The sequence below is a fragment of the Zeus faber genome, assembly GCF_960531495.2.
Source record: "Zeus faber genome assembly, chromosome: 13".
Taxonomy (NCBI): domain Eukaryota; kingdom Metazoa; phylum Chordata; class Actinopteri; order Zeiformes; family Zeidae; genus Zeus; species Zeus faber.
Window position 1 is genome coordinate 24693081 of NC_137198.1, and position 12981 is coordinate 24706061.

Below are 12981 nucleotides of genomic sequence, written 5' to 3' on the forward strand. Positions count from 1 at the left end.
GCTTTGATTTAAAAATGGCAAACTTGATAGCAATAGGAAGCTTATTAATAAATATAAATATAATAATAATATTAATATCTGTGGGGCACTTCAATAACAAGTCATTTATATTATAAATAACTTGTTATTAAAGTACACCAAGATTATGAAATTGTAGTTATGATAACATATTATAAAGAAAATTATCAAACACCAATAAGGAATGTGCACACCAATTAAAGCATCAACCATTTATATTATATTGAGTAGAAGCTCACACAGTGAAAAAAAACCAAACAGAAAAAAAAACCCACTTTGAACTTTATTCAAAACCAATGGCTCTCCAATGGTGATTGGGCAGCCCCCTAGGGATCCTTGAAGGTATTGTAGAGAGGTCCACAGCAAAACATATTTCATTCTTAATTGTCATTTTTCATTTTACATGCTTCAATATATTTCAAGTATTTTAATATGCATAACCTTTATATACAAGCATGTGGGACCCTTGCTTTGGAATTTTAAAATTTGGAATTTTAACTGAACCTATTTGGTCTCTTTCAATGCTTATCACTTCATTATGGTAAAATTAACATACAATTATCTTTAAAGGATTAACCAATGGTCACAAGACAACTTTATATTACATTAAATGCAGAAGCTTTTGTCCAAAGCGACTTACAGCCATCGACCATTGAAGCAACCTTGAACTTAAGTGCAAGAGCAAGATGTAAGTGCAAGATGCTGGAAGGAATTAAAATAAAACAGTGTCACTACTTATTATATTTTTGTTGGTTAGTGCAATATGTTAAGTACTAATGTGCGTGCATAATGTTAAAATAAAAACTTAAAAGCTAGTCAACATCAACAACTCATATTTTAGTGCATTATGTCAATACAACAAGTTAAAACTAGTCAGCATCCTCGACTCAAATATTAGTGCATTATGTCCATACAACAACTTAAAGCTAGTCAACCTAAACAGAAATAGGAATAGTTAGTCATAGCTAAGATGGGATCAGGTATTCGGGTGTTCTTGAAGGTTGTGAGTGTCTCTACAACTTAGCATTTCAATAGGTACAATACATACAATTGCATTTCTTTATATTATTTGATCATGATTACGTAAATGTGAAAAGACCACATACACTTAACTACAAAATATTGGTACACAACTATTTCAAATGGTCATCTTTCGAAACCTTTTTCTTTTTTGCAGAAATGTTGAGATGCCGGCAAACTGTGACTCCGGTTGGAGCATTTTAACTAAATCTCTAGGAGAGTCCGCAATGCTTACCCCAGAACCTGTTGAATGGATGGTCTCCACTGAATTCCACCCTGAATCCCGTCCAAACTCTGAAGAGTTGTCTGACAGTTCTTTAGATATTGAGGTAATTGTGAAATTGCGTACACTTTTCAAATACGCATCTTTACTTATGTCTTTCTTCTTCTTGCAGAGAATCATGTAGCACTTGGGGAAAAAATGGCAGAAAATAATGCCAAAGTTGGAGACCAGAGTGGCCGATGCCTGGACCACAGGGCGCTGTTGGATTCTCGCCATGTATATGGGGATGAAGCAGATCCACACAAACAGGTAGATGATCATGCTGAAGATGATGTACCCCGTCTCATTGAAGCGTTGGGGAACCTTTCGACCCTTGAGGGCGAGAATGAAGCAGATGCTAGCAAGCAGTGCTATATAGCTTAGCATGATGCCGAACCCCCAGTTTGACCCCTCGCTGCACTGTAGCATGATCTCCATGCTTTGTCTCGAGATGTGCATCTTAACCTTCGGGGTGTCAAAGATCAACCAGAAGAGGCAGATAAAACCTTGGATCAATGTGGCAACAATAATGATGACGGAGGGTTTGTAAAGTTTGTTCAGCACATGCTGCTGATGTTTGTCCGCGAGGAATGCGAGAAATGTCCTGAAAGCTTTAACCAAAATGGAAGAGACAGCAAGCGTAAAGCCAAGGCCATACATGGTTTGACGTGATCGGCAAATGTGATCGTTGGGTTTGCCGACGAACAAGACCACGGCCCCAAAACTTACCGCCAGCCCTGCCATCATGGCAAAGCAGAGCTCTCCGCCCGCCACTTTGAAAACAACATTGTTACGTCTGTTCAGAAAAATTATCAGCACAGAAAATATAAGCAGAAACCCTATCCCCGTAATGACGAGCAGGGAAATGGCAAGGGGATCGTTCCATCTAAAGAAGGTCTCTGCCCTTTGCTTACATTGACTCCAACCTCTCAAAGACCAGGTTCCGTTGGGGCATCTCAGACAGTTCCGAAGGTCTATCAAAGAATTTAGAGTAAATATTAAAAGATATATATTAAATACTACAAAGATTGTGTACGCATTGTATACTCACCTGATGCATTGGTGTATGTTCCCTCTTCACACTTGCTGCAGTTGTAGCAACATATGCTTTTGAGTATTTTCTGGAATGTTCCCGGGGGACAGGACTTAGAACATTTAGACTCTGGGATCTGAGCAAACAAATTAATAAATGAACAAGCAATGTACGTACAGAATGGAATTCCAGTTTGTAAAATCTTAGGCAATCTATCTTCACTTAAAGGTATTTACCGATTTGTTTAAAGTTCCCCATTCTATGATTTCCTCGCTGACAATCACGTCCCTCTTAATCACACGGTACTCTCCGACGATCTTAAACTGCCTCCGATTTCCTCTCCTCACCCAATTGATCAGGTCGTAGCCGGTCACAAAGTTTCCAAAATCGTCAAAGAAACACTGCCTCTTGTCAAGAGTGAATTTAATCTTCTTAATTTCCTGGAGAAGCTAGAAACAAAACAATGGAAATACTGGCATGTGAATTCCTGATGAAATGCACTTGCCTAAAAAGGAGTAATTTACGATTCAGTGCAATTTCTCTTACTTTCCAAGGCTCAAAGTCCGTCTCTCCTGTACAAATAGTTTTGTTGCATTTGAGAAGAGCTTTTAGACCATAAGCTATTGACCATGTGGCCAATCGGCTAGAGTATGTCGTCCTCAGATCAATAGCGTGTGTCAAAAAATCATCGTTGGCTCTTTGAGGATCCGGGATCTTGCAGGCGAAATTTGATTTGAACTTCAGAGTGTCTAGCAGGGGACACTGTGCAGTGGGTTTGCTGTTGAGGCAGTCCTTGTGTTGTTGAACCTCTGGAGAACACCCGAACCTCAGGTTTTTGTACTCCTCGATGAACCTATTTACTGCTCCCAAACCCGGCGAGAGATTGGTCAGAAAATTGTCAAATCCGGGATTCTGGCCCGTGATGAAGCTGAATCCGAAGATGTCTCCGATCGCATTGATCCCTTTCATCGAAGCCAGATTTGGGGACATGGACCAGCTGTCGCTGGCGATCCAGGTCCTTGAGATGCCCCTCCTTATCATGATTTCAAACAGCTGTCTGACCAACTGTCTCCTCAGGATGAGCAAGACCACTTGGGCGTTAGAGGACTGGATGTCATCAGCCACCTCACCGATCCTCCGCTCACTCTCACTGTGGTCCAGGTAATGCGGCACAACTTTGTTGAAGGCGGCGCACACGTGGGCGTCTTCCGCATCTTTTAAAAAGCTTTGGAGAGCCGCCTTCCCATAGTCGTCGTCTCCCGACACGATGCCCACCCAATTCCATTTGAAGTGCACCATGAGCTGGACTACAGCGTTGGTCTGGTGAACATCGCTTGGAATGCTGCGCAAGAAGGACGGGAAGCGCAATTTGTCATCCAGTGTGGCTGCAGACGATGTGGGGCTTACCTGGAAAGGGACAAAGACCTTTTATTGCCATCTCTTTAGTTACTGAAGCGATGCAAGGCGACGTACTGACTCACCTGAGGGATCATGTAGAGACCCAAAATCCTGGCCACAGCGATGGACACTTCTGAGAAGCCAGCACCGATGACGCCTTTAATCACTGATGGCTTCATGAGGTCACATTGAATCGGCTCGGTTTGGTTGAGGCCGAGCATGTGCATCGTGCTTTGAATGCCCTTGCTGGCATCTGAGCATGTGTCGCACATAACATAGCCAAGACGAATACCAGGCAGGAAACCAGAATCATTGATGATGTCAATGGTGTGGATGACAGCCAAGGAATTCACAAATGGCCGTAAATCAAACCTGCAAGGAACGAAAGGAAAGAAAAACCTTGTAATGTTTTTGCATTTCGTTTCAGAACCGGTATACCTCAGATATTTACTCCATGGTTGTATTACACCAGTCAAGCCAGCATTTTGTCTTGACAAAATAATATGATTAAAATGACAGCTGTGGTCCAGTCCTTTGGGGCTGGAGTGAACTTGACCTCACCTAACTGTACCGAGGGTAATGTTGAGGTGGATCTTGAATACCCATTAGGGATTGCCAGACCTTGACAGTCCCATATCTGTCCTAGCCCTAAGACTGCCCAGGCGAGGCCAAAAAATAAAAAATAAATAAATGACTCCAGGCAAGGTCTCTGCATGACAGGGTTGCACTATAATTTTGTCAAAAAAAATGTTTGCATGGTTGTCAACTGTTTTCAATACGAGCAACACCGGGGAAAATGTGCAGATATTTAAGTGGGTATATTGTTTGGAATTTATCACTCAATAGATTTTTTAAGCATATTTTTTAAGGATATGTTTTCATGCCTCAAATATCTTTTTGTGGCTGGTTAAAATGCTTAAGCATTGCCCAATTTAATACAAATTTCAGTCAAATGGAACACTCTCTCTGGCTTTGAAAAAAATATATTTGGCATTGTTTCACGAAAAGTTTGTTGAGTCAATATGTTAATCCCTAGTCTATGTAGACACCAGTGTTTGTGAGCAAGTCTCAGAGCTTCAAAGGTATTTCATTTGATTATAGTTTGGATTATATCACATTTTTATTATAGGGAAATTATATCTACTCAGCAGTATTAGATGCCTAAAGTATAATTATAGGTTCCTCCAGGATTTTATTATTCTCTGCATTTTAACTCTTTGAGAATATGGACTTAATTTCTCTATTGCTTATGAAATAAGCATTCAATCTAAGATTTTTTTAAGCTTTAGAATACACCTTAATAAATCTGAGGACTTACTCTGTGCAGTTGAGTCTCTCCGGCTGAATTCTCTGCTGCAGGTCCTGCACCTTGGCATGGCAGGGAATCAACATGCCGAGCATGATGTCTCCCGGACTCCTAGCCCCGCACATGGACTCGGAGAAGTCGCAGCAGGACACCGGGGCCACCAGCAGAGTCCCGATCAGAGTGTACCAGTAAACTCTAAGCAGCATATTGGCACCGTCAGAGAGCTGGAGTCACAGGGAGGAAATGCTGAAGGTTTCCCGGTACTTGTCAGGTATGTGCTTTTATAGCTGCTCTGCCGCTCTACCACACCCTGTTTCCCCTACAAGGGAAAAAAATACAAAGAATTCTATGCTGTCTGTTGTTATACAATGATGGACTATTCTGTAGTTTTGAAATTTGAATTGCTATGTGCATGTGTGTATGTGTGTGTGTGTGTGTGTGTGTGTGTGTGTGTGTGTGTGTGTGTGTGTGTTGGAAGATGCACGTGGCATTGCGCTCTGACACTGCTGATAAACACAATAAAGCAAAAAATTGAAATAGAGTATGCACTGTATGCACTAAATGCACTGCATTTCTCCAAATATATGTGTATATACTGTATAGGTATATATTTGGGGTTATGCATTAATATTGATATTTTTAAGTCCAATGTTTATACATTTCTGTCTGCATTTATATGTGCATTAGTATTTATATGGCTAAATGATTTTTAATTTAAATGTTTACATTTTTATTTTAGGTTATTTTCACATACAGTATCAGTATGTGTATATTTTTTTTATCAGCAATGCTCAGTTTTTATTTTACTTTATCTTGATATTTGTTTTTAATGTTTTAGTTATCTTCACTTATCTGTGTAGATATATTTAACAGCAATGTTTAACAACAAGATTATGCGACTTATCAGTTTGTGTGTATATATACAGTACTGTATTTTAAGGTGCCGTGTATAGTATTTAGTCGCATCTAGCGGTGAGGTTGCAGATCGCAACCGACTGATTGCCCCTCCCCAACATGGCAGCCTCCGTGGAAGAGGTGGTGGCCGTGAATCGCGAAAAAACCGCAAAAGGCGCGCTCTAGAGACGGTTTTTGGTATGTCTCTTCTGGGCTACTGTAGTCAACATGCCAGTGCAACATGGCGGCCTCGGTGGAAGCGTGCCCGCTCCCTGCCTAGATTAAAAAAAAAAAAAAAAAAAATACAAAACGGCTCTCGTTCTAAGGTGACAAAAACACAACAATTCTTATTTTGATCGGATTATACATTCATTAAAACATACTTGTGAATGTTCTTCTCCATTTCTGCCACGTTCGTCCCGTAAGTTCTTCACCCTTGGACCTTTAGCGGCAATGTTTTTCTATTTGCATCTGAGGTCATCTTCCGTCGTCTTGCGTAAACACATGTTTACGTCATTTTTCTGTTGTTATCTTAAAGTTACATTCTCTACTTTTTCGTGGTGAAACGCGCGTTTCCCACGTTTTCATAAAACGTCCCTGGGCTCGGGAGCGAGCGAGCGCGCGCGCGCGCACGAGGACGGTGGCGCGCGGCCGCTGCGGGTGCACCGGCGAAGCGCGCTCCCCACGCGCGGCGACCGGAGCCGGCGCCCGTCACGGCTCCTCCGACCCCGACCCCGTCCCCGTCCCCCAGGCCTCAGTGTCGCCCCGACGCCCGCCCGCGTTGTCCCTGTGGACGACCGACGCGTCGCCCCGGCACGGGTGAACTCAAGAGGAGGGTCAGAGAGGTGAGGACTGTGTCGGCCAGATATGTGGGCTGAGGTTAAAAACCAAACCAAACAAAAAACAAAAACCCCTTCAAACAATGGTGCCCAGCTGTCCCCGTGATAACAAGCTAACACGCTAAAACGCTAAAGAAAGCGAATGGACAGGTTGAATGAGGCAGCGTTGTCCCGGCCCGGTCCTGGGCAGATCGACTCAGTTGGGTGAGTTGCTCATTTCGAGGCGGTACAACGTACCAAGTTTTTTAGGGTTGGAAGTTGTTTTAACCCCCCCCCCTTGAATTGGGTGTTATGGAACTTTTGAGCCGTCAGAGGACAGGGCCTGCAAATACATATACAGTGCTCATATTCTTTATTGGGTTTTGTTTATTTTATGACGTTTTTACATGTAAGTAAGGAACGTTTGTTTGATATAGCAAAGTGTTTCACGAGAATTAAAGCAATCACTTAAACCTGACACAATTACAAAGACATGCAAAGTGCTGAATTTTTCTAGTTATTAATTGTATTGATTAAAATTGTGCATTAAATATTATGAGAATAAGAGAAATTGTAGACAAGTGGTTAAAGAGGCAATAGACAACCTTTTGCTTTTACTTATCATGAAGTTAATGTTGATTGCACAGTGTAATGGTTATAGAATAATCACACCAATGACAGCGTTTAGATTGCTTCCCTATAAGCCTCTATATCACTATGCACTCGGACTTCCACCGGGTACGATCTCCCGGGAAAATGATGGATTTACGGCAGTGCGTGACAGAAAGTGCGTCAACCAATACACAAGCATTAGTGGAAACGGCGGACGGAGAAATCTACTCCATGCAGATCATAAACCCTTGAATATAAAAAGTATTCACCGAAATCGGTTGAGGAATGTAAACGTTACAGTACTTTTTATCCAGAAAATAACGCCCTGTTCACTTGTATTTGTTTACAGGCTAGTCTTTCTCGTTCCAATATGGCGGCGACGTTGACGTATCACAGCGACGAGCTGAAGCGGTCAATGCAGCGTCTGTGCAGCTCTTGAACATGCTTCTTCTCTAATTTTCAAAGGCGTGTTGATGATTTCCACGGAGCACTCTGAGGAAAACATAAAGCAATCTGGTTGTCTTTGCAACAGCGCTGCAGAAGCTGTCTATTGCCCCTTTAGACGATTTTACTAAGTATGCAGTCTTTCTTATTTCAATTTATGTTGTTTGAGGGCAGGCAAATTCGGAATTAGTTACATCAATAGGCAAAATAGGTTAGCCTAACACGGCATCAGCGGGATCTACCTCCCCCGGGAATTCAGCACGTTTATCATCACAGCCGTTTATATTCCACCGCAAGCAGACACCGACGCAGCACTATCGGAACTAAATTATGTGTGCGGACTTCAAAACAAACATCCAGACACGGCTGTAGTTGTGGCTGGGGACTTCAACAGGGGGAACCTTAAAAAAGTTCTGCCTAATTTCCAACAACATATCACGTGTGCCACCAGGAGAGAAAGAACTTTGGACCACTGCTACACACCGTACAAGAACGGATACAAGACCGTTTCGAAATCGGATCACGCCGCCATCTTGTTACTGTCTGTTAACCAGCCTTGCATCATACGTGGAACGATAGTGACGAGGGATGTAAAGCGGTGGTCGGACCAATCAGAAGCCGAGCTTTTGGACGCTTGAGTGGCGTAGACTGGGACATGTTCCAATCAAGTTCCAGTGACGTCAGCAAGTTTACAGAAGTAGCTATGAGCTTCATAGCCATGTTAGTGGACAGCATCCTTCCCATGGTGAATTTTCTGATATTTCCTAACCAGAAACCATGGGTCAATAAATCCATCTGCGGCGCTCTGAATGTTCGCATGGTCGCTTACAATGAAGGTCTTGCATCCGGCAATATGGACAGTTACAAAGCGGCGTCCAACAAACTGCCGAGAACGGTGAAGGTTGCTAAACGGACGTACAGAGACATTGGAGCTACAGATGGAGCAACGGGACACCAGAAGCCTGTGGCAGGGGCTGCGGACTATTACTTATCACAAGAGCAGCCCCTCTCCAGCCACAAGTGTGGACGCCTCCCTAGCCAACGAACTTAACTTCTTTTATGCACGGTTTGAGGCTAGCAACAACACCGCTAGATTGCCGGCTAATTGGAGTTACACCGCTGCGGATGACCACCTGGGTCCTGGACTTTCTCCCAAACAGGCCCCAGGTGGTTAGGGTGTGGAGGCAGACCTCCAGCACCCTCACCCTGAACACTGGATCCCCCCCAGTGGCAACATCACTGCCTGGTTTGGGAACTGTACTGCTCAGGACAGGCGGTACATGCAGAGGGTGGTCAACGCACCACTGGAACTACCCTCCCCTCCCTGGAGGACTAGTAGCAGAGCAGGATCATGAAGGATCCTCACCACCCCAACGATGGAATTTTTTCAGCTGCTGCTGTCGGGCAAGCACCTCCGCAGTCAAACAATGAGAACAGAGAGACTTAGACAGTTTTTTCCAGCAAGCCAAAAGGACTGTCAATGCTGACCTCACCATGGGCCCTCACTGAGACACACACATAGGCCCCACTACCTTACTGTACTGTATGGTGCATACTGTACTGCATTCTGTACTGTTACTGTATGGCTATGCCATAATGTTGTATAACTGTACTGTGTATCTAAAAACACTACCTCACTTTATTCACATGCCACTTTACTGTACATTTCTGTACATATATGTCTATTCCTCTTATTTTTATTGTGTATTCCCACTGAGTATATATACCCTGTTGTTATATATACCCTTATTTTATTCTATTTATTAACTGAATTAAGTTAGTTAATTAGTTACCTGTTGTGTCAGTAAGTACTTATTGTGCATAATTTCCAGGTGCATTGCAATGACATTTCACTGCATATACATGTATGTATGCTCGTATGTATGTGACAAATAAACATCTTAAATCTTGAATCAAACTGAAAGAACGGCCATCTTAAGTCTGCCACGTTGAGTCTTTCTGATTTCGGAGGGTTCATTCATTACATTTGTACACAACGTGGTAACTGTCAAAACCGCCAGCCATATCGAGAATGGTTTGTCATGCTATTGTTAGAAGACAGATAGTTAATTGAGCTTTTATTGCCTACGTTGTCATCTTTTGCCCTTTGTGCTTGGCTTGTGCTGGAACAACTAGCTGCGAAGAGACATTGCAACGGCAGGTTTGATTGGAGCAGTAAGTTCTACTGCAGACCTGGTATGTTTAGATTTCGAGAATGATTAGTTTAAATTGAGTCGTTCGTACCCTTTTGACCGGCTCTGCTACCTACCAAATGATCCCTGTGGGTCCCCATTACAAGTTTCCTGAACCCTTGACCTACTGTTGGTAAGTCGCTCACTGGTATTTATATTGATGTGTCCTCGTGTCCACCTAGAACAAACCCCAAAAACCCTCTCGCCACCAATGGTCCAAGTTGAAGCACCATGATGAAGCACACTATGAGTTGGTGCCAGACTCCACCTTCAGCGCCAATCAGACCCACCACGGTTAAGCGGAGTCTCCGCCTCAAGAGGCCCAATGCTCAAGATGCCCGGGGCTCGGCCGGAAAGAGCCAGCCGAGCCAGCCTCAGGACATCCTGTGTCTTCGGGCCGAGCTGACCCTGGACCCGACACCTGTCATCCAGCGGGTGGAGATGATGGCCTTCTTCAGACTTTTTGGTGAATGACACTCAAAAGTAGCTGAATCCTTCCCCATGTGAGCTAAGGTTGAACCTGTTGATGTGGTTGTCTATCAGATAGAAGAAGATAAATGAATAAATGGCATTAACAGTGTTTGGTTACAGATGATGACCTCATTCAAGACTTCTTGTGGATGGACTGTTGCTGCAAAATCACCGACAAGGTAAGTAATGTTTTTTGATGAACCTATTTATTTTATTTCTCAAGCTGCCTCATGATTGAGATACACGTATTTTGATCTCAATCTCCTCCTCCCCGCCCCTCGCGTGCATCAGTATCTCCTGGCCATGACTTTTGTCTACTTCAAAAGGGCCCGCTTCAGCATCAGTGAACACAGCAGAATGAATTTTTTCATTGCACTGTAAGTCCAGATGACCGACAATCCAATTTTTGGCTTCATTAGGTCTGAGCTAAGGTTAAACCTGGGTTTTTAGGCACATACACAAACCCTGAAATGAGACCATTTCTTATCAAAGTTACCTGGCCAACACCATGGAAGAGGACGAGGAGCAGACCAAGTACGAGATTTTCCCCTGGGCTCTGGGAAAGAGTTGGAGGAAGAGCTTCTCCGACTTCCTCCGGCAGCGGGACAAGCTGTGGGCTCGCATGGAGTACCGAGCCACCGTCAGCAAACGCTGTTGTGAGGAGGTGCGCGCACATCCGAATTTTGTTATTTTTGAATGATGTGTTTGGAGCTGTGAAAATAAAAAATTTTCCCTACATGTTCGACAGGTGATGGCTGTCATGCCCTCGCACTTCATGTGGCAGCGGCGGCGGGCGGAGCACCACAGCGGTGCCCGGCGGGACTACGGCGAGCGTGGGCAGGTCCTAGTTCCCCGGGGGCCGTCGGCATCCCCGGCACCCTGCGTCCTGTGTGATCACGCCTCCACCGCTGGTCGAACCCTCGACCTCTTGTCGTCGTCGCCACCCCCCACCTACTCTTCGCCGACCGCCTACTCTGACTCCCCATTCCCATTCACACTCTGCATGGAGGCCACGCCGCCCAGGGCCAAAGCAACTCTCCGGAAGACCAGAGGCAAGGCCAAGGCCAGAGCCAAGGGCAAGACCCGGGCACAGCCCTCCTGCACTCAGGAGCTTCCCAGTAGGTTTCACAGATCAAGCAGGGTTTATTTTTAGTGGGGTTTGTTTCAACCACATAAATAGGAAACTGGGATTGGAAATACTCAAAGGTTGCTACAAACAATCTTTAAGTAGGCTCATATTACTTACCTTTGGTTAGATGGTTATATTGTCGGAGAAGGACATCATTAAGGGGAGAAATACAGATACAAATTCACCAATTACAATAATCAAGTTCAGGTGAAACGGCTAGCGCAGACTACGCATTATAATTATTTGGGTGGGAAAAGCTGTGTGGAATGTTACTGCTTCAATTTGTACATTTCTGAAACATAGGTAAGGTATACAAGCTGTAGCAGCATATGTAACGGTAGCATATATAGAATCTTCCGGGCTACACTCAAATTGAACAACTTCTACACTAAAATATAGATGTTAGTGTATACCATTCTCAGATCGATGCCAAAAATCACATCATAACTTGAGCTGGCTCATAATAAATTGCATGTTTTTGTGTCTTTTTCAAGGAGATGAGCGTGGCTGTGGATCCACTCGCGATACGGCCATGAACTGGGTCAGCGAGGAATAGAAGATGAATTTGCATCCGGTTTTAAAAACAACATTTCTTATCCTGTTCTAATTGTACTGTTTCAAGGTATTTAAAACTGAGGGTGGATGGAGGGTAATATGATTTCTGTTCTACAGTATTTGTAAATTGTATTTAAAGGGCACAATTAACCTTATTTATGATTCTAATTTATGGTAAACTGCACGTGTTCTGTTTGACCGACACTGTTATTTATTGAATTTATATACAGCACAATTCCACACTGTATAGACACAGATGAACACTAGTCACTTGTCCGAGTGCCCTACCAGTGTTGGACCACTGGGACTCAGCTGAGTATCAACACCACCTGTTAAAACGATCCTGTCCGCCTTTTGTCAAGTTTTGAATAAAGGATCTCCATAAACCATTGCTTCGTTCCCCTTTCATTTCACTCCAGCTCTTGCTAGGTGGCATAAGCTCGACCCAGAATATCAGAACCCTAAGCATAAGCAAATCAAATTGCTGCGATGGAATTTTGAGTATTCTTCGTGAAAATATTCCTTCACTGGGGCTTGGGTAGGGAAATATGTTGTGGTTTCAAGAGTTTGTTTCCTCCTTGTCTTCGGGTTTCATCTAAAAAAAATAGCACTTCTATGGCACAATGCCACCAACACCAAGCATAATGCCATGGGCACACAACACGACTTGTCTTGTGTCGGGATTCTTGTGATTTGCACAGTACATGACTTATCAGCGATTGGATGTCACACGTGACAAGATCTTTCACCAGGAGGAATCCCCAACTAGTCTGTCGGGACTCCAAACTGTTTTTTTCATGAAAACACACGTGAGAAGTGACACTGGAAA

At 43.6% G+C, this 12981-nt stretch overlaps 2 protein-coding genes across 3 annotated transcripts; one reads left to right on the top strand and one right to left on the bottom strand.

The window, feature by feature from the left end:
- Positions 1-226: 226 nt before the first annotated feature.
- Positions 227-6482, bottom strand: LOC307238956 (G-protein coupled receptor family C group 6 member A-like). The gene is made up of 7 exons (XM_080012118.1): positions 6315-6482; positions 5050-5261; positions 3815-4103; positions 2880-3740; positions 2570-2782; positions 2352-2469; positions 227-2274 (listed from the first exon to the last, which is right to left on the bottom strand). Exons 2-7 carry the CDS (start codon positions 5241-5243, stop codon positions 1157-1159), a joined length of 2793 nt encoding a protein of 930 aa, XP_079868244.1. The 5' UTR covers positions 5244-5261; positions 6315-6482; the 3' UTR covers positions 227-1156.
- A 135-nt stretch (positions 6483-6617) lies between these two features.
- Positions 6618-12539, top strand: spdya (speedy/RINGO cell cycle regulator family member A). Of its 2 annotated transcripts, none has more exons than XM_080012119.1 (7): positions 6618-6776; positions 10180-10463; positions 10589-10647; positions 10760-10845; positions 10961-11132; positions 11217-11586; positions 12092-12539. In XM_080012119.1, exons 2-7 carry the CDS (start codon positions 10229-10231, stop codon positions 12151-12153), a joined length of 984 nt encoding a protein of 327 aa, XP_079868245.1. In that variant the 5' UTR covers positions 6618-6776; positions 10180-10228; the 3' UTR covers positions 12154-12539. The 2 variants fall into 2 exon arrangements, with proteins under 2 accessions (XP_079868245.1, XP_079868246.1); XM_080012120.1 differs by lacking the exon at positions 6618-6776 and adding an exon at positions 6931-6974.
- Positions 12540-12981: the final 442 nt, after the last annotated feature.